We start from the raw sequence: 22177 nt of genomic DNA on the forward strand, positions 1-22177 counted from the left end.
AAGTGGAAATCATAGTATTTACCATTTTTACATTTCACAGACACAACAGTCTTCATACACAGGATGTCGATTTTTCTTTCCTGTTTTACACTTGTGCTCAAAAGACTTTTGTGGGCACTTACAAAACAAATGTTCATCTAAGGCAAGCCAAATTAGTTGGAGTTGGAATAAACTAAGTTTAACTGTGAGATGACATGCTAAGAGAATCACTCAGTTGAGAACTGGTCTGACTCTTGAAATGAGCCTCTTCCCATTAGTGCTGATCCTTATATCAGCGTTGTGATGTAAATGAAAACAGCAGCTGCTCTCTCAGGCCAGTTTGTCAGTCATCTCTATGGAAAGAAAGAAGATGAGGACAGGAGATCATTTCAGATGTTTAGCTGAGGTCATCATCACTGGGTGTTAGTGCAGCAGATGCTACAGTCAAACAGTCCCAGAATGCCTAACACACCCACAGAACATATAGGCCAAAAAACTCAACTTAATTAGCTTATATTTGAGGAGACAGACACATGCAACCAAACTATTTATGGAAGCACATGAATGATAACATACACAGACAACAAATCAATTTTGTCGCATCACGGCTAAAACGCTTCTGTCTTTGTCGGAAAGAGATTAAGACACATTTTCAAAAAGCCTGTACAGCTCACATAGTCTGGTCTGGAACGCTTTGAAACATCAGCTCTGTCAATCACATTTAAGGATTAGAAGATTTCACATTTAGCTATATTATTTTTGACAGATGCGTTTATCCAAAGCAACTCACGTTACACTCACATTGTTGTAAGAGTTCATGCATTTTCTGGGAACCGAACCCATTGAACCATTATATACAGGAACTATAAAACAAAATAAGAATAAGGGCCAGTTTCACAGAGATGGTTTAGATTAAGCCAGGATTAGGCCTTAGTGCAATTAGCTTGCATTATAAACGTGCCCAAGAAAAAAAACATTACTGGTGTTGATGACCATCTTGAGACAAAACAATGGCACTGACATTACTTCAAGAAATGTCAGTGTAAGTTGCTTTCAGTTAAAACAGCTAAAAATGCAATTTAGACTGGGACTAGTCTTTAGCCTGGTATGTGAAACCGGGTTAGAGTTAGTGTAAAGTACTTGCCTCTAAAAACGCACAGCTCCAAATACTTTTTTCGTCTCTATTACTAATAGATTTGTTTCGTCTCTATTAGCCTACTATTACTTCTTAATTTGGTGATAAAGACCAAGACCCGCTTATTGAAGTTCTCAAAATAGTTAGTGCTTTCTCACAGGGTTAAACTGACAGACGCATTTTCTCATTTAGTTAAGCAAACGTTCCATCAAACGAAGAAGTCACTTTTGTCGATGTGCTTCACCGCAGGGAGGAAGGCGGGCGCGCGCACTGAATGCTGTCTGGTTTTGCTGTTCGAGGACGGGAAGAAAAAAAAACCAACGCCACGCGCGCTTTCTCCAGTGCAGACAGCGGCGGATCGGGCGCCTCGGATGAACTCGGGGAATGGTTGATGCGCGAGACCTAGGCCAGCCACGTAGCGATGGCTTGTAAACCAGAAAAGCGGTGAGCTCTCGGACCGTCTAGAAGCAATTACCAGAGCGATTTACGATAGTTCGTCTGCGCGTGCATGCGACTGTTCGCTGTTCGTAAAAACTCACGGTGGCCGCCGAAGAATAGTTTATCTGAAGCAAATCGGTGTTTTTTTGTTGTTGTAGATTTGTGTTTTATCCGATCCCTACACTACACAACTTGAGGTGCACAGGATGAGGGAGAGGGCGCTCGTGTCTCGGGTAAGTAACTGTTAATTCTTCGCTACAAGTTAATGTCTGCTTTTGCATTTATTTACAGCGATGACAGTTGTTTGTCGCATGCATAATACCATCCCTTGAACATCTGTCAATGTATGATGCTGTCACCGTGACAAGCAATGCACGGCACTACTTATTTTTACCGCTTGCCTTGCAAAGAAAATGAATCGTCAGAAATGGTATTGTTTTCTTGGCAAATGGCGTTTTGCATACAGATACATTGAGATTCTTCTACAACTAACTGCTCGCAAACCGCGAGGGCATGTCAATATGAATGAGAAAACTCTCTGAATGAGTATAAATCTGGGCGGTTTGGGGGTGTAAAGAAGTGAAAGTCGTACACGACGAGGATGTTAGCTTGCTATGAGCCACGGGCTTAAACAGCCTAATTGCCTCTGCATGCGCCTAATAAAGCAGGTCTATTAAAATCATCTCGATGGGGCTTCTTTGCGATTACATTTAACAATTTTGCGAAAGCAGGTCCTGCAGTGGTTGGAGTCCGTTGCAAGCAGCTGTATGTGCGCGTGCACTCGGGCTGTTAGCTCTGCTAGCCGAACGGCCTGCACGCCTGCCGTCCCGACCAACCAATGTTTCCTTCTGTTTAACCCTTTCTTTGCGTCGCTTTCCCAAAAAAGTTACTCTTTGCCAGTGAGTTGCCACACACCCTTTGCTCCTTTTCTAATTGTTCTGACAGTATAGGCTGACCCAACTGCGCTGTATTGCAGTATTTCCCCCTCATTTTTGGGGTGGACGTAGTGGAGTTTGAAGGTGTGTTGTGGATGCGCGCGCTAGGCCCTTCTCAAACGGCAGCGTTAGCTCGAGCTGCTAGCGCTGATTTTAGGAGAACGGGGGTGAAGGAATTACGCCTTTTTTAAATTTGATGTCTCTTTTTATGTTAAACGTAGTCAATAACAGCCATGATGCATTTGTATACCTGACAAGCCAGAAAGCCCATTATTTTGTGAGATTATTTCCCCGCTTCCCTTATCCAGTTTTCAAGCTGGTAATGGAAGTCTCACCAACTTCATTGGAGAAGAGATTTTCTCCAGAGCTTGTGTAATTCACAATGTCCTGTGAGACCCACAAATCAAGGCCTTTCAGCACTCAGAAACCTTTAAGTTAGTATTAGTGTTAGTGTTCACCTTATCTTTTCCTTCTAAACATCTTCACGATGCTGTCTTCATTTCATTGACACAAGACTGCAATGTGGTGGTGGTGGTGGTAGTGGTTAGATGCCAATTCATGTGTCCTAGGTATTATATCATATTCGAGTATAATTCAGGGCCCTCCTGCTATTAAAATTATTATCTTAAATATATTAAACTGCCTCTTAACTTTAATATTTTTAGAAATTAAGCTCTTAAAAATTGTTTTATGACCAAAAAGACTTGGTCACATAGATAGACTCACAGTTGATGGAACATTTTGTAATGTAGACCGACCGTATAGTATGCTTCAAAGTGTTTTTGTCTTTGGCTCATCTGCAATGATGCTCTTCGGCTGTGAAAAATATCTGAACTTGTGAAAGGTGAATGTGAAGGTGTCATTTTTGGCGGTAAAAATACTTATTATTAAATGTAAAGTATTAAACCTGTCTTATTCACTAAGCAGGTGGATGTGCAAATTTGTGTGTGAATGTTTTCATGAACATGATTCATCAATAACGTCTGTGCTAAAATTTATTCAAAAAGGGCTTTTCACACTGCGCTTAACCCCAGGTTATTGTCGTTCTTTACACCGCTTTTAACCCCGGGTAAAGGAGCGTTTCATACTTTAAGAATCTTACTTTAAGAATCATACTTTAAGAAGCGGGATTTGCATTGCTTTTTACTTCGGGTTTTGAAACCCTGCTCAAAATTGTGAAGTTCTGCTGTTTGTACAAAAACTAAATTATCCATGCAATTATTAAAGGTAGGGCAAGCTATTTGTTTTATTAAAAATTTTTGTTATACTGGTTGAAACTCTTTTTACATCCTGATTGCAATTAATAATAGAGTGACCTAAATATTAATACATATATTTGGAAGTTTCATGACCAAAAAAATGTTTAATTATTGCATTCACTGCCCTTCAAGATGTTTCCATATATCCTTGCAAGGCTCGCAGACATAACAGCAAACACACATGAACGCACAGCTTTGCAGACTCTGCTGTGTGCGTTATGACAGTATATATTACTTTTAAAATTCTGTTGACTTGTGTTGTATTGATGCACACTTTGCTTTTAAAGTCGCGGGGAAATGGAAGTAGTGACCTCTCTATATTTAAGTTTAACAGACTTTCAAAAAAGAAAAATATAAGGAAGTGACTTGGTTCTTGCATTTAGAATATAGATAGGGTTCATTTTCGTTTTAATTTCAACTTTAAGATGTCATCTCATTTGCAACCAATTCTGACAAATGTTTTTATGCTCTCTCACTGTCTGGGCCATTCATATTATCTTCATTAGAATGACCTGTATTAAAAGCCTTGAGTTAGTTTGTTAGTTTAAGTGCATCCCTGGAATAGAGTGAGTCAGCTTGGTTGTGGTTAATACAGTTACATAACAGCACTCAAAGAACCCGGCTGCCCTATTCTGAGTGAAAGTCAGATTGTGGATTCTCAGTGCTGTCTTGGTTGACCTCTCTTGATTTGAATAATGAATCAAATTATTAAGGGTCTGTTGCTATTCGAGTTCAGCACAAGGCCAGCTGGCCAGAGATGTTGGAGACAGGAAAAGAAGATGAAGTGTGTTTTTAGCTGTTGTAAGTTGTTTCGCTTTCAGTCACTTGAATGTAAAGTTTGCTTAATCTGCATAAACCAGTCCTAAAGTCATTTCTTGTGGACTAAATCCACCTTAAAATCTGACCATGAAAGGTTATTCTGGCTGCAATATCAATTAAAGAGATTAAACTGGTTTTGGTAATTGAATGAGTTTAATTTGTTCCTGTTTGATTGGACAGGGTGAGAAAGGGGGGCTTATGGGGTCATATTCTTGATCCCCAGTCCTAGTAACAATTGATTGGGATATTTATGCTAAAAGGTGAGTAATTTAATTGGTCGTAGAGATTTTAATTCTGTGATTGTCACCCACATCAAAGCAGCTTGTTTTTCATGTGTGAGGAAACCCAGAATTAGTCACTATTATCATCACCTACTTGCTCAAGATGATGAGAGGAGCGGCCCAAGACGTTTCGAAACTTCAGTTGCACAAGTCAGTCATGTTATGAGAATAATGAAATCATGGAGTTTGTCTTCATGCTTTCACGCCAAACTTCTCTCTGCTTTTCTTCATTGCACCACAGCATGCAAACTCATAGACAGATTTGTAGATGTGACATATGCACCTTGAATTCTTGTGCACATGTGTAAAAATAGGTGGTGCTTTTTCCTTCCTTTCCTCCACAGATGTGTTAGTAGATTCTGCCCCCGGAGCACCGTGAGAATCTGCATTTCTGGTGTCCTTCTGATGGGTGCACTCAATTTAAGAGTGACAAAGCTGTTTTAACTATCTTTTTGCAGATCTCTAGCAAAGAATTTACATTACATTACAAGTCTTTTTAACCTGAATTACGAGCATCATTTGTTATTTAAAGTGACGATTTTGCCTTGATTTGAACCACAAAACAGTATTTACACATAGTGCATAGTGTGCCAGGCCAGTCTTTGAAATATACATACAGTAAAATGCGTTATATGTGCCGGCTACTTTCCTATGACTCCAACGCACACGCTCTGAGGTGTGTGACCCCTTATGCACCCATCCTGTGGTCACATATGCTGAGCTTTCCAATTCTCAGAAAGTTGCAAAGCGCACAGGAAGAAAGGTGGAGGTGTGTATATGGCGGTATCTGTGTGGGTATGTGTTTGTGTGTGTATAATTGTATATGTGTAGGCGTTTGTTTGTGTATATGGTTTGTTTGTGTGGGTAGGTTTATACGCGTGTATGTGTGGCCAGTTCAGTAATGTAAACTGACGCTGCAGGGGAGCTGTGTGATTCAGGCGAATTAAGTCACCCTTAATAGTTAACATGCAAGGTTTTAAACAGTGTGTTTTTAAATATTTTTGTTTTTGAACAACACAAGCATTAATCTGAGTTTCATGCACTGCGACTGAATATAAAACTGAAAAAATTGTTACTGGAGTTGTTAGTCTGTTGAATGAATTGGGTATAAAAGTAAAATGAGTATAAACAGAAAACTTAGTTGTATTGTGAGGGCTTTACTGGCTGCATCCAAAAAGTAGCATACGCCTGATTTATGAACAGATTTCTTTTCAAAGTCTAAATGTAACGGAAGTAGCGACGGATCTTTTCTTCCGTCTTGTGATGTGCATCAAAATGAAAACCAAAATGTAGGCAGGGTATTGGTCAAATTCATTGGTTGTTGATTGGATGGAAGCAGATCTGAATTCAAGCATGCAGTTGATGGTAAGAAAGGGGCGGGGTTTAAACTGACTAAATGAATGGAGAAGTCAACAGAAAGAAGTCTTGTTTCACTGGAAGATATTTTGATTAAAAATGACACAATCAAAACAAGTTTAGAAGAAAGAGACATGCATGGATGAATCCTTCACAATAAGATCAATAAATAACATGCATTTAGAAAATAGGGTATACCTTTTTATTTTTGTGACATCATTCATTTGTCAAAACGACTCACCATTTATTGATTTGAATTAGGGTTTATGACAATATGTAGTTAAAACATGATTCATGAATATGGAGATACTGGACTCAAAGTAATAGATCCCTTAAGTATTCCCTTACTTATAGTAATAGTATCCGTTTAATGTGTTGTAAAGTAGCCTTACATGTCCTAAAGGAGACTCAAAGGTCAATCCTATATACGTTTCAACGTTATACCCGTTCTTATCTGACTTTACATTTTTGTTTTAACTGGCCTGTTTCTTTTTTCGCTTTTTATCATTCAGATGCTGCTCCCTCCCCCTCAGACACATGATAGTCATGACCTTTCTCAGACAGTGCATACATTCACAGTATAGCTCACTATAGGAACACACACACGCACACACACACACACACACACACACACACACATATATGCAGTGTCAGACATCCTTTCTTGCTGCCAAAGGATAGAGTGAACTCACTTTCTTTTATCTAGATGTTCGCACGCACCTAGATGAATCAACAAGGCTTGTGATCCATGTATACGTCTGTAACTTTCTAAATACAAAATGTGCTGTTTGCATCTGTGCAGCTCTCAGACAGTCAAAGGCAGGCACCAGTGTTGCCATGTGTCTGACGAACATTTAAAGAAAGAATTCCCAACGATGACTTGGAACTCAAAGTCTTTAAAAAAAATTGAAGGTATGCTTTCCTAGCAAGGTGGTGGGTTAATCTGAGTCACACTGTTGGTCTCTTCTCAGATGTGGCATGCAGCACCCTGACTAGACAGTGATTGTCTTGGTAGTACTAGTCACAAGGCTTTAGATTTTATCATGTATTACATGTTGTTCACAGCCAATGCTTTACAATGCATTATTGTTCTAAAGACTCTTGGAATATTTCACAGAACCAATTGTTCAGCTCACACAGACGACTGGCGCGCACACGCTCAAACGGAACAGAGATGTTCACAGAGAGCCAGGAAGTCAAGGTTGAAGCCGTTAAGAGCAGCAGTGCATGAACGGAGATATTTTTCCTGTTTGTGGCTGCTGTTTACTTGTTGTTGTTTTTGACGGTTTTGAGTCAGCATGTGAGATTATGTTGAACTTGATTAATTAATAGGGTCACTCTGATTTTTGATCCCTTGGTGGTCTGTATTGTTGCATGTTTTTGTCATATAAAAGAGCCACTGATTGAGGATGATCATTCCTTGAGCGCACACACCCTCCCCACACCCGTTACAATCACTCACACTGAAACTTGTGGTCTCATTTTGGTTCTTGAGTGCATAACTGTCTCCTGTTTCGATCGAAAATCTCACTGTTAAATGAATGTCATACAGATCAAAGAAAAATGGCTCAAATATTTAGTTGAGACTGGATTCAGTTTTGCCTAATCAAAAATAGTGGATATCTGCAACTGAATTGTAGATAATATCTGTAATTCCAGTTTGAGATATCTACAATTTGATTCTAGTCTAGTCTTTTATTATATATCTTTAATTCGCCTCAATTCAAGATATCTATATGTTTTTTTTTTTTCAGATATCTTAAATTAAGTTTTGACTAGTCAAAATGGCGTTGTAGATTATCTCAAGCTGGAGTTAGGAATAGTCATAATTTAATTGTAGAAATCTATTATCAAGTTATAGATATCTTGAAATGAATTTTGATTAGAGATATTTGAAATTTAGATATCTGTAACTTTCATTCTGCCTAGTCAAAATGTAATTACAGATATCTTGATTCAGAGTTTTGACCAGGCGAAATGACGTTGCAGTTATCTGTTTACAAATTAGGCCCGGATCCCACTTTGGGCGGGAGTAGAGCATGTTTTTAATGCTGTTAGCTAGTTTTATCCTGAAATCAATACCTACATGTTTTTTATGGTTTTTTTTTACTGTTAGAAAATAAAATAAAAATAAGAACTAATCTGAACTTAAGAACTTTTTTTCTCATCTAAGGAAGTTAATGTTTCATCTTTATTAAAGTGAATTTGTGTGAATCTCTCTCATGCATAAATCCTACATCAACAATAACCTACAGTAATTTTAATCATGATCATAAACAGAAATGCATGGCAAACATTGCATGTTGCCAATATTTTTGAGAAACCCGCTGACTAATGCTAATGAATACAATTTGTGTCATGCTGGAAACGTTTGCAGCCAATGCCATGACTGCTTCTTTCTTCTTCCATTCATAGAAATAAGGAAATTAACCCACTTCTTCTTTGATTATGGCGTTCATGGATATCTAAAATAGAGCAACCTCATGGAAAATAATTTTCTCTAGTCATAATGATGTTTGAGATATCTTTAACTTTCATTCTGCCAAGTCAAAACAGTTATAGAGTTCTAATCATGGTGTTCAACTCTAACCGTCGATCTCACGGTTATATAATAACCCGCAAATCCCTAATCAGAGTTTAAAACCCCTAAGTTTTGTGATCCGTTGCACCCTAATTTTCAAAAGCTGTATTTTCGGCATCCTACTCCAGTCTTCAGTGTCGCATGATCTCTCAGAAATCCTTCTAATATGATTATGATCAATGCTAAAAAAACAGTTTAGCTGCTTAATATTTTGTGTATTTTTTGCACAGGGATGCATGTACACTTGCCTAAAGGATTATTAGGAACACCATACTAATATTGTGTTTGCCCTCACCTTCAGAACTCCCTCAATTCTACGTGACATTGATTCTACAAGGTACTGAAAGCATTCTTGCAGTTGATGGAGATTTGTGGGATGCACAATTAGGGCACGAAGCTCCCGTTCCACCACATCCCAAAGATGCTCTATTGGGTTGAGATCTGGTGACTGTGGGGGCCATTTTAGTACAGTGAACTCATTGTCATGTTTAAGAAACCAATTTGAAATGATTTGAGCTTTGTGACATGGTGCATTATCCTGCTGGAAGTAGCCATCAGAGGATGGGTACATGGTGGCCATAAAGGGATGGACATGGTCAGAAACAATGCTCAGGTAGGCCTTGGGATTTAAACAATGTCCAATTGTCACTAAGGGGCCTAAAGTGTGCCAAGAAAACATTCCCCACACCATTACACCACCACCACCAGCCTGCACAGTGGTAACAAGGCATGATGGATCCATGTTCTCTTTCTGTTCACTTTCATGTGTTCAAATGGGTGCACTTGTAATGCACGATTGCACTAGAAAGAGAGCTGTAAAAATGGCCTTTTGTTGGATTGCAGTATGTGACTGTAATTTAAAGTGTACTATAATCGTAGTTAAACATTCATGATCAGATCAAATAATCACTACAGACCCACTTGGTAATAAACTTAGCAACCAATCCAAATACTTAGCAGCCACATAGCAACACTCATGCTGGCGACTTCGGCATGGGTAAGCTCTGCTGATATTTCTTCTGCTAGAGGCTTGTTGTGAAGTGAGGTTGTCCCAGATTGTTTAGAATATGAAAATGTTTTTTTTTACTCATTTTGTGACTGTTTTTTGTATTTGGCTTCTTGTGGTTTAATTTTGAGTTGCTCACACACACTTGCGCTGAGAAGCGAAAGAGTTGCGGTCTGGTATGTGTATCTGATTAGTAGTGAGATTCTAGATGTCTACACCTTAACCAGGCTGCAGTTTCGTTTCTCTTTCTTTTCCCTCTCTTATTCTCTTGCTTTCTCTCTCTCACTCGCTCACACATACATATAATGGATGTAGGGCACCAGGAGACCAGAAGGTTTTATCCGGTAACAGTCAATGTGATTACTTTAATTGCATAGGTGTTGTGTTATGCTGCCACGTATAAAGCCGTATTGTACCGTTCTTGAAAATCTTGTTGTTTGATGACACACTACTCTTGTTTCAATGGTAGTTGTGGTTCATTTACCTGCTTTGATGTACTGAAATAAATGTGACGTCTCAGTTGACTCCTGAGGTAATTACTTTCAATTGTCTTTCATTCCTTTCACAACCTTTTACGTCATTTCTTCTTCTCTTTCAGGTGTCTGGCTGCATGGTGCTGATTCGGAGCCGCTGGTAATGACTGCAAGATCTAAGCTTCGGAGTTCAGCGGTGCAGAGCCACCATCACATCACTGACTGAAAGGAGGCGGCTTTTGTGTCTGAATCAGAAGAGATTGCAAATGAGGTGCCGCTATTGTCTTTCCAAGTGAAACCGAGATGCTGTTGAGAGAGTGAAGTTTGGATCTAAAGCTAGGACAACTTTCATTTGTATCAGGATGAAATATGTGCATGTAGTTGCACAGTGAGGCAGACTTCATGTGAGTAATTTGAGGTTCGAGTTTTACAATATATTGATATATTTTTAATAAACAATATGGAATGAGGCAATGCAGTTTATATCGATATACAGTAGTTCGATACGAGCACATCTAAAAAAAAAAAAAAGCGGACAGCACAGAGTGAGCTGCTGCAGGGAAAGTGCATCATCTTATTTGTCCTAAATATGAGACATGCTTTATATTAAAGAGTTCAATATAGGTGGTAAGATATAACGCGTAAAGTTTATAGTGACGGATACATGTGCTGACAGATATTTACGTTGTTTAATGTGTTTGAAATGTAGTGCTTTCCTCTGTGCATAACTTGCATTTCACAGGTATATTCTCCATCTGTAAATGTTAGAAACAAAAATGTCCATTTTGCTGTCAGGAGTGAATCTCCGCAAAACGTCACTGACTTCAGTGAACAAGCGCCGACGGAGCACAATATAGTAGGACAATAATTCAGACTAAAATATATATATATGTTGTTAAAATATGCAGCCTACATGGTTACATTCAGTATATTTGTTTTCATAGCCTTCAATATGAACATTGTTTTAAAAGAGAAACACATGATGATAGAAATACCCAGGCTGATCGCCGTTCAACCAAAAAATACGAGATATGATTTTTTTTTTTTTTGGTTATATCGCCAAGCACTATTTTGAGGTTAAACATTTTAGGTCTGCATGATTTGCTTGGTAAAAAGTCTGTTTAAAAATTTCCATTAAAAAAAGATGCTCCTGTTTCTTTGTAGGGCTGAACAATTTGGCCATAAATGACTTAAAATAAGAAATATTTCTACTGTAATATTTCACTGTAAAAAAAATGTAAGAAAAATAAGTACAATACAACTTTAAAATGACTATACTAGAATGATAATTTAAGTGTTTAACCATTAAGCTTTAACATTTCTCATTATAAGTTTGGGAAGATGGTTGACACATGTTGCGTTCCCAAATACACAATGTAAGTGACCCAAAATAGCACATGCAGAGATGCGAACCAAGCCGCTCTGAGACACTGAACACAGCGGATGCACAATGCTGCTCTTCACTCATTTAATTAAGTCATTGCAATATCCATATTGCGATTTTTGGTTTTATCGTGATTAACTGTGCAGTCCTAAAACATGTGTTGAACTGTATTGAAAGTCTTATTCACTTTCTTAGTCTTCCAGTCTCACTTTTTTCTTATATCTTTCTTTTTATCTAATGTCCTAGTGAACGTAATGGAGGCTCAGTTTGGCCTAGGCTAAGGCATCTCTGATCTTCACTCCTCCTTTACACTCTCTTGCCCTCCTCTCATTCTCTCGAGAGGAGGGGTACATTATCTCCTGTACCACCCTTGACAGCAAACAGTGGTAAATTTCGAACGTAAAGAGGCAAACACTCTTCAAGCAAGCAATCGGCTGCCGATGAAGTCCCGCCAGACGTTGAAGGAGGAGGTGTCCGGCTCAGAGACGATGTCGCAAGAGGAGGGCCAAATGACTCAATCCTCCCAAACGTACTTCCACAACGCCTCCGCTCCACCGTACTCTGTGGTCATTGACAACACGGCTGTGAGGCCAGAGTCGCATATGTCCTCAGACCTGAATACCCATCCTGCCCCGACTCAAGCGTTTTACCGGGAAGGGTCCGGAGCAGCTGTGACGAAGAGTGGGAATGGAGGGACGTCAGAAGATTCTGAAGCTGAAGAGGAAGCCGGGGCAGAGGACGAATTTAAACGAGGGCAGATCATCGTAGAGGTCAACCTCAATAATCAGACTCTGCACGTATCCAAAGGAGATGATGCGGAAAATACGAACACTGCAGGAGATGACAAGAGCAATAGTGAGGAGGAAGAAGATGATGATGAGGAGGAGGAAGAGGAGGAGGAAGAAGAAGATGATAGCATTGAAGAAGACTACAGCGATGAGGATGATCAAGATGAAGAGGAGGAGAACAACAATCGGCGAACAAGAGCGCAACGGGCGCACAGGGGTAGAGCGGCTTCTTCGCCGCGTCGCAAGAGTCGTCGTGTAGCCCCTTCGCCGACTGGAAACGTAACCACAACGAACGCCGGTGTGACAACCAGGGGGCGGAGGAAGAATGCAAACTCCACGCGCCAAAAGCGCAGACCTGCCAAGGAGGCCAAAGGCTCCACCGCCTCTGCCTCTGGAGCCAAGGACGAGGGTGAGGAGAAAGAGACGCTAGTGTGTGAAAAATGTCCACGTGTGTTCAACACCCGCTGGTACCTGGAGAAGCACATGAATGTGACGCACAGACGCATGCAGATCTGCGACAAGTGCGGAAAGAAGTTCGTGCTGGAGAGTGAACTGGCTCTTCACCAGCAGACGGACTGCGAGAAGAACATCCAGGTAAGAGGATCATCCCGACTCTTCATGCCTCATTTTTAGTAAATGATCTCAATTAAAAGACAAGGCACTGTACACTTTTCACAAGTATTCTTAATAGTAATAATACAAATATTGTTAATATTAGTTCTGGAAGAGGTCATATTTAATGAGACCTTTTTGTTCAATTTCACTGAATTTTGTAGAAAAAAGTTTGGGGTCAGTAACAGAAAATTTGATACTTTTGTTCACCAGGACGCATTAAATTGATCAAAAGTGATAGTTTAAACATTTAGATAATGTTTCTTGATCATCATTTTAGACAGGGGAAAAACTAACTGTTTTAAGGGACAGAGGGGCAATCGTGGCCTAATTGTTAGTCTCGCGGTCTTATGGATAGAGTGAGACTGGTAACCTGAAGGTTGTGGGGTTGATTCTCAATACTGGCAGGAAATGACTGAGGTGCCCTTAAGCAAGGCACCAAACCCCCAGTCACTCCCTGGACCCCACAGCAAAAAGGGCTGTCCACTGCGCCGTGTATGTGTGTGTTGTTCATTACTTACTCCTACTAATGTGTGTGCACTAACTTGAATGATGGATTAAATGGTCCTTGGATGAGTACAAATTTTGAATATGGGTTACCATACTTGGCCTTCAAATCTCATATTTTTGTTCCCACTGCATAAAGCTATACATTTTTTATATGATCTCCTTCAATGCATTCAGTAATTTTGTTACTGTATTTTTAAAATGAACATTTTAACGACACTATATTTATTGAAGGAAAATAAAAAATTGTATTTATCAAAATAAAGAGAAAATTGTACAGACTTTGAACAAGCATTAACTTAATTAATTGCACACCTTTCCATCTCTTACATTTGTTTTTATAGATTTTTAAAACCAAACACACTACATTTATTTACACATTGATGTTTTTTTTTCACAGTTTTGAAAGAAAATCACAGTTTTGTTAAGGTGTGCCTTTAGCCCCTTTGTCCCTGCTGTTTTTAAACGCAATCTTTTTTGAATCTCAGATCTGTAAATCAGTAGATTTGAAGTATGAAGTGCATTGGATTAGAGGTTGTAAATGTGCTAATGTCAGTCCTGACCAGCAGAGGGAGACTTCATTCTTGTTTAGAATGTCATTGAGACTCAAATAAATGGGTCTGAGAGAAGATATAGGCCTACTGTACTGTATCACAATGTATCTGTTTGTGTTCCAGTGTGTGTCTTGTAATAAGTCCTTTAAGAAGCTGTGGTCCCTCCACGAGCATATTAAGATTGTCCATGGATTTGCAGAGAAGAAATTTGCCTGTGACATTTGTGAGAAGAAGTTCTACACCATGGCCCATGTCCGTAAGCACATGGTCGGTACGTATAGTAAACATGCGCACAGACACACTTCAGCACTGCCCTCTCAAACACCATCAAGATATCTTTTCAAATGTCTACATAGCCACAAAATACACTACTAGAGAGACATACTTGTGTCTAATACAATAGTTCTTCTTTCTGTCTCTAGCTCACACAAAGGACATGCCATTTACCTGTGAAACCTGTGGAAAATCTTTTAAACGCAGCATGTCTCTGAAAGTGCATTCACTGCAGCATTCAGGAGAGAAGCCCTTCCGCTGTGAGGTATGAACACATACGACACACTCCAAAACTGATATTGTGATTGAGAGAAGTAAAAGTACAAATACAACTAATAAAATGCAAATTGCTAGCCATGTAATCATGTATTAACGATGTGTTAGGGTTAGTTCACCCACAAATGAAAATTCTGTCAGTAATTACTCACCCTCATGTTGTTCCAACCTCGTAAGACTATATATTTGTAAGAAAATATATTTGTTTGAGAGGGAAGCTGTTTTCCAAAAATAAAAAAGCACCCCAGAAAAAAAGGGCACTTTCTCTCCAAGAATAAAAAGGGCAGGTTCTCAACCCCCCGTTGATGTCGATGTGTGCATCGAGCTAAGGCAAGCAGATAGTTTTGAACACTGGCTGGTTATGTATTTTTTCAAATATGCATTTTGAATAATTTTTAACCCAAAAAAGCTACGGACTGCGGCTTTAAAGTGTAAATTGCAGGTTAAATTTTTCACGAAGATAATGCAATGTCCCTACTAAACATAAAGATAACTGCCCACAATTGTTTCTTATGTTTTTTTACACCAAAATGCTGCATATAATATGAAAAGTTGGTACCTTTTACAGTGGTTTTAAGCACGCCCCCTCCCTTCCACTGGGTTGGGCATGACGTCATAAAAGGGACTCCGAGCTTTTACTGTCTATGCCTGGTCTTGTGGTCTATGCTCCAAGGCTAGAGTTACCATTAGTCTAAACGACAAGCAGGCTAGCAGTTATATTGGAGACCTGGCTAACAAAAGTGGTTATTTAATGTGTTTGTGCGGGATGTACGAATACATCAAAAACCGGGGGAGAGGCTCCACATGTTGCCCAAGAACAAACGACTGATTCGTGCCTGTAAGTGTTAGCATTCCCGAGGCACGTTGTGTCCGAGCCCAGCCCGTCCTGACACATTAACTGTAATTATGTGCCCGAACCTGATTTAAACCCGACCATTTTTTAATACGTGGGTCATTATTATAACTACTTTCTATGTTACTTTCTCCCACCAGCCACATTTATGTTTTGTCCCGCTCCCGTCCGCAAAAATACTTTTTTTCTGTACCTCCAAATACTTTCAAGTTAGTTGTATGTGTCGCCACCATACACATCAGCATAAATGTTCCTGATAAATTATTTGTTATTAAAGCATTAACACACAAACGACACTGTTAGAACATAAAAACAAGCAGGCTAACTTACAGTCATGCTTGGTTTGGCATGACTGCATGCAAAGTGCGCTCCCATAATAATTCCTAAAAAGCTGACATCAGTTCATTGCAATCTCACACATCTCTATTATTATTATCAATGAATATTTCATAATATATACACTTTGTTTGTTATAATTAGAGGATTTGCCAGCATACAGAATTCATCAATGAACAAAAAGTCAGATTTGAGCGGTTAGGGGAGTCTATTGTAAATGCTTCTGATTGGCCATTGCGTTCAGGAAATCAACACATATGTCTGTGATTGGCTATGCCGCTCAATGCTGCAAACATGTTATAAATAGAAACTCTGGCCTGTAAATCGTTTCTATTTTGTTTTAATAGTTCTTATTGCTTTTTTGCAACAGATGAATAAAAATGTATTCGTTTTTATGTTTTAATTCATAGATATTTCTATCTATGTTGTCTAAGTTGTTTTGATATTTACATCCCTCTCTGTTGACACCATATTTTTCACATCTTCAACCCCCATTTATTTGTCTTTGACTGTTTCTTGCCGTTTTAAACACTAGTGACATCTTTTATTAATTTGAAAAAAAAAAAATTCACTAATCTGTCATTTGAAACTTTAAAATACATTCCTGAAGTGTAATAACGTATTAAACAAACAGTATTAAAATAATTATGTTTATAAATGTTTGAGTTTCCCGCTTGTCCATATTTACAGCTTCAATTTGTTTTTGGGAACGCTATAAAACACCACATCCACAGCAGAATATAGACATGCACAAACAACACTGTATTTCTGTATATTTGAAAAGGAGTGTGAATAAAGATTAGCTTATTACTGTTTCTAGCATTTTGTTTGTTCGCATTTGTTTACTGACGTCTTTTGGCCCATTTATGTAACCAGACTGGAGCTTTTCTGAAAGGGCTGTTTGGCAGTCTGGGACGAGCACTTGTTTGTAAATACACAACAGAAAATACATTTGGACTTTAGCATTTTAGGAAATATCTTTTTTTTTTAATTCAATTATACTTCTGGGTCTTTTTTAGCGATTGTCCTAACCAAGGAGGTTGGAAAACTAGCCGTTAACAAATTTTTTTCAATGACAGTTTGCCTGATTGGTTGGGGGGATAAAAACGGATACAAGAGCATATTGACTATATATTGACTAAATTTAAAGAATATTTTTCTCAGAATGCAAAAGCTATGATTTTACAATTGTATGCCATGTATGTACAATTAAAATGTTTGTTCTCTAACGGCTAAAAAGTAAAATTGCATGCGTCATATTTTTGTTGCCGAACTGCTCTTCTCTGCACGGATGAATGTGGTTCAAGGGACTGGACATCTTATCAGAGTGAATGGAAAAATAAATCATGGTTTCTTTGTCTTTACAGCCGGTTATTCCTGTGAATTTTGCGGTTTAATTTTTTTCTCATTTATTTATGACAACAAACTTTTAGCTTGACGCTACTTGCTGCCTGAGCTACTTTTATCTGTGTATAAATATGACCCGACGTCCTGATAGCAGCACAGCTCTAAAATATAAATCATTATTATGGCTTTGTCAAAGTGTATCTTGGTAAAGAAACAGTTTAGAAGATGTTTATTTGCTCTCTTTCATTAATAACATTTTGTTATTTTATCCACCCCCCCCCCCCCCCAAAAAAAAAAGGTTACATAGTATAGCTCTAAAATAAACAATGTAACACATTGCTGTTTGATTTATATTTATTTCGTCGTCTTGTGGACTGTCGATAAAAAATGAAGTGTTTGTTGATCTTTTCCACCTAATTGAAATATTTTTTTTATTTCAAATGTAAATGTAACTTTTGCAAATATGTGTGAAAATTTCAAACTGTGGACAGACAAATTGCTTGTCTCTTCAGATCAATGTGAGGATCAGTTTGCTCTGTACAGGTTCATTTTAAATCTGAATTTTATGTATTCTCTTTTAATTTTTGGGGGGCATCTTTTCCATGATAACGCATTACGGGGTGTGTACATGATTTTGTGAGGGTGGTCAGGGTGGGGCTCATTGGTTTCACTTAAAGGTGCCATATGACAGAGTCTGAATGAGTGGGATTGGCCTGCTTCCTATAAATAGTATTTTAATGACAGGCTTATGAACCGTAATGACCGGTTATTATGATCAGATTACAAACTTGGGATTGCTTCAGTCTGGCCCTGATTTGAAGTGAGGCTGAACCAGCATCCACCCACATGCTGTCTATTTCTGTTTGTGCGTGTGCAGAACTGCGACGAGAGGTTCCAGTACAAATACCAGCTGCGGTCTCATATGAGCATTCACATAGGACACAAGCAGTTCATGTGCCAGTGGTGTGGCAAAGACTTCAACATGAAGCAGTATTTCGATGAGCACATGAAGACACACACAGGTGAGGTGCACAAACACAAACATTTAAAACTTGTGGAGAGTAAATAAAGATTGACTGTCTCTCTTGTTCTCTTTTAAGCATATTTTGTGAGTAATTTTACTATAATAATGATTATTCTAATCTACAGTGGCTCCCCCCCCAAAAAAGTGGGCACACTTAAAAATGAATGCCATTGTGTCTCATAACAAACCAAATTAAATTTGCAGCAACTTTTTTTTTCTTTTTTTTTTTCTAGCAAAACTAGAAAAAAAAAGTTAGGTTTTCAACAATAAAATTACTTATACACTTTCTAAAGGCCATTGCACACTGAGTCCGACGTTTTGTATGCTTTTTTTTCGTATTTTTGATTCGGTGGCTCTGAATTGTCAAAAAAACATTTTAAACTCCATTCAAACTGCTTGCTATGTATGCGAAAAACGCAGAAAATCGAACCCGATTAAATTTTTTTTATGACGGACGAAAGTTTCAGAGGCAGTGTGCAAGCGTGATTGACATAACGTGAGGTCGTATTTATTTTTTAACGTGCGGAAATTTTGGACGCGAATTTCGGACTCGGTGTGCAATGGCCTTTAATGTTACACTAAGTGGAGCATGTCTATATTGCACTCCAAAAAAGTTCATGAAACAAGACTACAACAATTCCGTTCAAAAAGATTAATGTATTTAGTGTTTAAAGACCTAATTAAAAATATATATAAATTAAAAAGTTTCTGTAAGGTTTATTGAAGATTTATGTTCTTAGAATGCCTTACTGGTAGATCTACATGTGTAATTTTAGAGTTTAACCTTGGAGCAGACACATTTAAACTCTTGTGGTTAAACACTCCCAGATGTTCTCTATAATAACGCCACACACACCACGTTTAACTCAAAACTCTCTTGTTGCCCGTTTGTGTTTATTGCCAGTGAATGAAACAAGTTTTCGTTTCTCTTTCCTATCCTTCTGTTTCTCTTCAGGTGAGAAGCCATTCATCTGTGAGATCTGTGGGAAGAGTTTCACCAGTCGGCCCAATATGAAGCGGCACCGGCGCACACACACCGGGGAAAAGCCGTACCCTTGCGAAATCTGCGGCCAGCGTTTCCGCTTTTCCAACATGCTTAAGGCGCACCGAGAGAAGTGTTTCCGGGTCACCAGTCCAGTGACCCTTCAGCCTGCCAGCATGGGGCTTTCCATTCACCTTACCGGCCACACCCCGTCTTCAAGCCACACCCCTACACCAACCCAGCCCACTCAGTCGACGCCCGTGGGCCCCGTAATGGTCAATCCTGCCACGGGAGGGCCTCTGCCGCAACGTGCGGTCACCGTTCATGGCTTCTCTCATTTGCACATGCAGACCGTGCCCGCACAACATCACCCTGCCCACCATCACACAGGACACGCCCCCATGACAAGCCACGCCCCTCAGCCAATCTCAGTGCAGCCTTCTGTCCTGCCTCCTCCCCCCGCCCTCTTTAAGAGCGAGCCAATAAACCACTGCGCCCACGAGGACGCCTACCTGCGACAGGGCGCCGCTCCGCAACACCACTGAAACGCTCTCTCGAACACAAACTCACTAATGTGAAATCAGGTGCTTGCTGGAGAATAGGGCGGACAGACTGACGTCAGTTTAATTCTCACTGGAATCGGAAACCGGTGAAATGCAACATGTATGTATGTGTGTGTGTGTGTGTGTGTGTGATAGAAAACTGAAACTACAAACCTAATTGCCACTAGCACTCGTGACCAAACAGGATTGTTAGACAACTTCTCTGTGAACTCAAGAATTTCATAAAGCATTACTAGGATTCACTTCACATCACTTCAAACTCGTGTCACAATGATCAAGATGCCATTGGGGTTTCAATGGCACAACACGTTTCTTTTTCTCTGCCTCTTTATCGACTCAGCTGCTTTTGCAAAGGTTCTACGGGTTCAAACGTCCACAAGTTAAAGGTCTACATTTCACAAATGCAGTGTCTTTAGAAATGCAGGTCTTCCCGACAACTGAAAATATTGATATTCTAGTGCACAAGTCATCACACAAACATAGTATACAGCACTTAAGCAGTAAACTCAGTGTAGTCTATATGACTGAAACTTTTCTGTTGCCTGATTGTGATTGTCAATGATTTTATTAAAATATTGGAGTTTTCTTTTTTCTTTTTTTTTCTTTTTATTATTCAATAAAAATATGCTTACTGGGTAATGCCTGCCCTGTAGCTCTCCGGCGTGTTCAGTCGGAGGTTGAGACTGTTAAGGAAGACCGATGCTGTGATGTGTCATAGGTAGAATGCAACTAATGGTGAACAAAAGATCATTAATTAGTTTTACTGTATGTTCCATACAATCTAACTCGCTTAACCAATATTTTTATTTCTATAATGTAGATAAACATGCTCTGTGAGACTTTAAAAATGAAAAACGTGTGTGTGTGTGTCTTTGTAGCTGATCATATGCCTGTGGTGCTGGTATCAAAAGCTGCTTTTTAGTTGATCTGTCTATTCCTGGTACATGGTTCTTTAGTTCTTTATCATGCTGATGAGTAGTGTGTGTTTGAGAGAGAGTGAGTGAGTGAGTGAGTGTTAAAATGGTGACGTTAGGAGCAGCACAGATATAATGATGGGAAGTTTTGAGTCAATCGGACTTGATTGATTGTGAATTTTTTTGTCCTCTCTCATTAGACCATCTGTCCTCTGCACTTTACTGACAAGTAAATGGTTTGCGTAACTGACAAAGAATTGTTTATCACGTGTCTGACACGTGAAAGATGGCTGACTGTTGGAAAATGGGGAGAATCACATGGGGATTTGGTTGGGATCCCTTGTTATACATCAAATGATTAGTTTGTCCTTTAAGAAGTTGTGTTTTGCCTTCAAGCCCTGCCCTCTTTAACTGAGGCTGTCATCGGTTCAGATGGCTGTCAATCGTGTCCTTTTTTTTAACTGTGTGTTTTGGGCTACTTGGATTCTCTCCATTCTCCGTCAGTTGATGGAATGCACTTTCTAATAAAACCTTACTAGATAAGAAAAATAAGCAGACGATAATAATGTCTATTCTTGTGAGGTGTTTTTAATCAAATCTCTTCTCAGCTAGTCTGTTTCAACCTGTCTATCCTCTCAATTTCAGCAGTTTTATTCTTAGCCTTGTGTCTGGCACAGAAAAGTCTGACCTTCATTAAGTTCTGTTTTATATTGTTTTCTTGTTTTTGAGACACCATGTTTGACCTGCATTAATGTTGGGCCTTTTTTATATTGTGCATTTAACACTTTCTGCTAACTTTAAACTAGTAAAAAAAAAATGAATTAGCCACAAGCCACTTGTCTACATTTTTACATTGTAAAGTTTGTTTTTTGAGAAAGAAAGAAAGCAGTGTATATGGAAAGTGGGTCATTTTAATGACTAGAATGGGCCTGTTTCATGATATGACCTCAATCTCTTTATACCTTTGACCTTGTTTAGCCTAGTGAAATATGTGATTAGATAAAGTTATATGCTAGTTGCTTTGGGTTTAGTGTCACCTTGATATTTTAAAATCATGTTTTAAAAAACAAGCACTTTTAAATGTTAAACTATTAAACATTTTTTTGCAAAAAAAAAAAAAACTGGGCTAGTTTTACATAAAACTATAGGTGTGTGTGTGTGTGTGTTGAAAGCTTAACAGACATCATAAGTATGTGATTGGAGAGTCCTGACTGATTAGTCACCTGACAACTGGTGATGAAAAACAAAATGGAGGACATTTCCATTAAATGTTCTTGACAATGTCATGCATTTGATATCGTTATCTGTGTAGAGTTACGTGTTCGATTGCATTGACAGATGCTCTCCGAATAAATCAATAGTCTTTCTCTTTTTGTTTCTTCTGCCCCACTTAGACTTGGAGAAGAGTTAATTTGTATCTAACATCGACTGTCTGTTATAGGCTGACATACATGGCCATCAAGTAGCCTATACTATCAAGACTTTCCTGTTTTAGGAATGTT

General features: G+C 38.9%; 1 protein-coding gene across 2 annotated transcripts; it reads left to right on the forward strand.

Moving 5' to 3' along the window:
• Positions 1 to 1405: 1405 nt before the first annotated feature.
• znf652 (zinc finger protein 652) lies at positions 1406 to 22046 on the forward strand. Of its 2 annotated transcripts, XM_039687719.2 has the most exons (8): positions 1406 to 1558; positions 1711 to 1785; positions 10388 to 10666; positions 11893 to 13028; positions 14231 to 14378; positions 14530 to 14645; positions 18070 to 18214; positions 19172 to 22046. In XM_039687719.2, exons 4-8 carry the CDS (start codon positions 12087 to 12089, stop codon positions 19741 to 19743), a joined length of 1923 nt encoding a protein of 640 aa, XP_039543653.2. In that variant the 5' UTR covers positions 1406 to 1558; positions 1711 to 1785; positions 10388 to 10666; positions 11893 to 12086; the 3' UTR covers positions 19744 to 22046. The 2 variants fall into 2 exon arrangements, with proteins under 2 accessions (XP_039543653.2, XP_039543654.2); XM_039687720.2 differs by lacking the exons at positions 1406 to 1558; positions 1711 to 1785 and adding an exon at positions 8336 to 10133.
• Positions 22047 to 22177: the final 131 nt, after the last annotated feature.

This window comes from Pimephales promelas, chromosome 3 (genome assembly GCF_988280905.1).
Source record: "Pimephales promelas chromosome 3, fPimPro1.hap1.1, whole genome shotgun sequence".
NCBI classification, from domain to species: domain Eukaryota; kingdom Metazoa; phylum Chordata; class Actinopteri; order Cypriniformes; family Leuciscidae; genus Pimephales; species Pimephales promelas.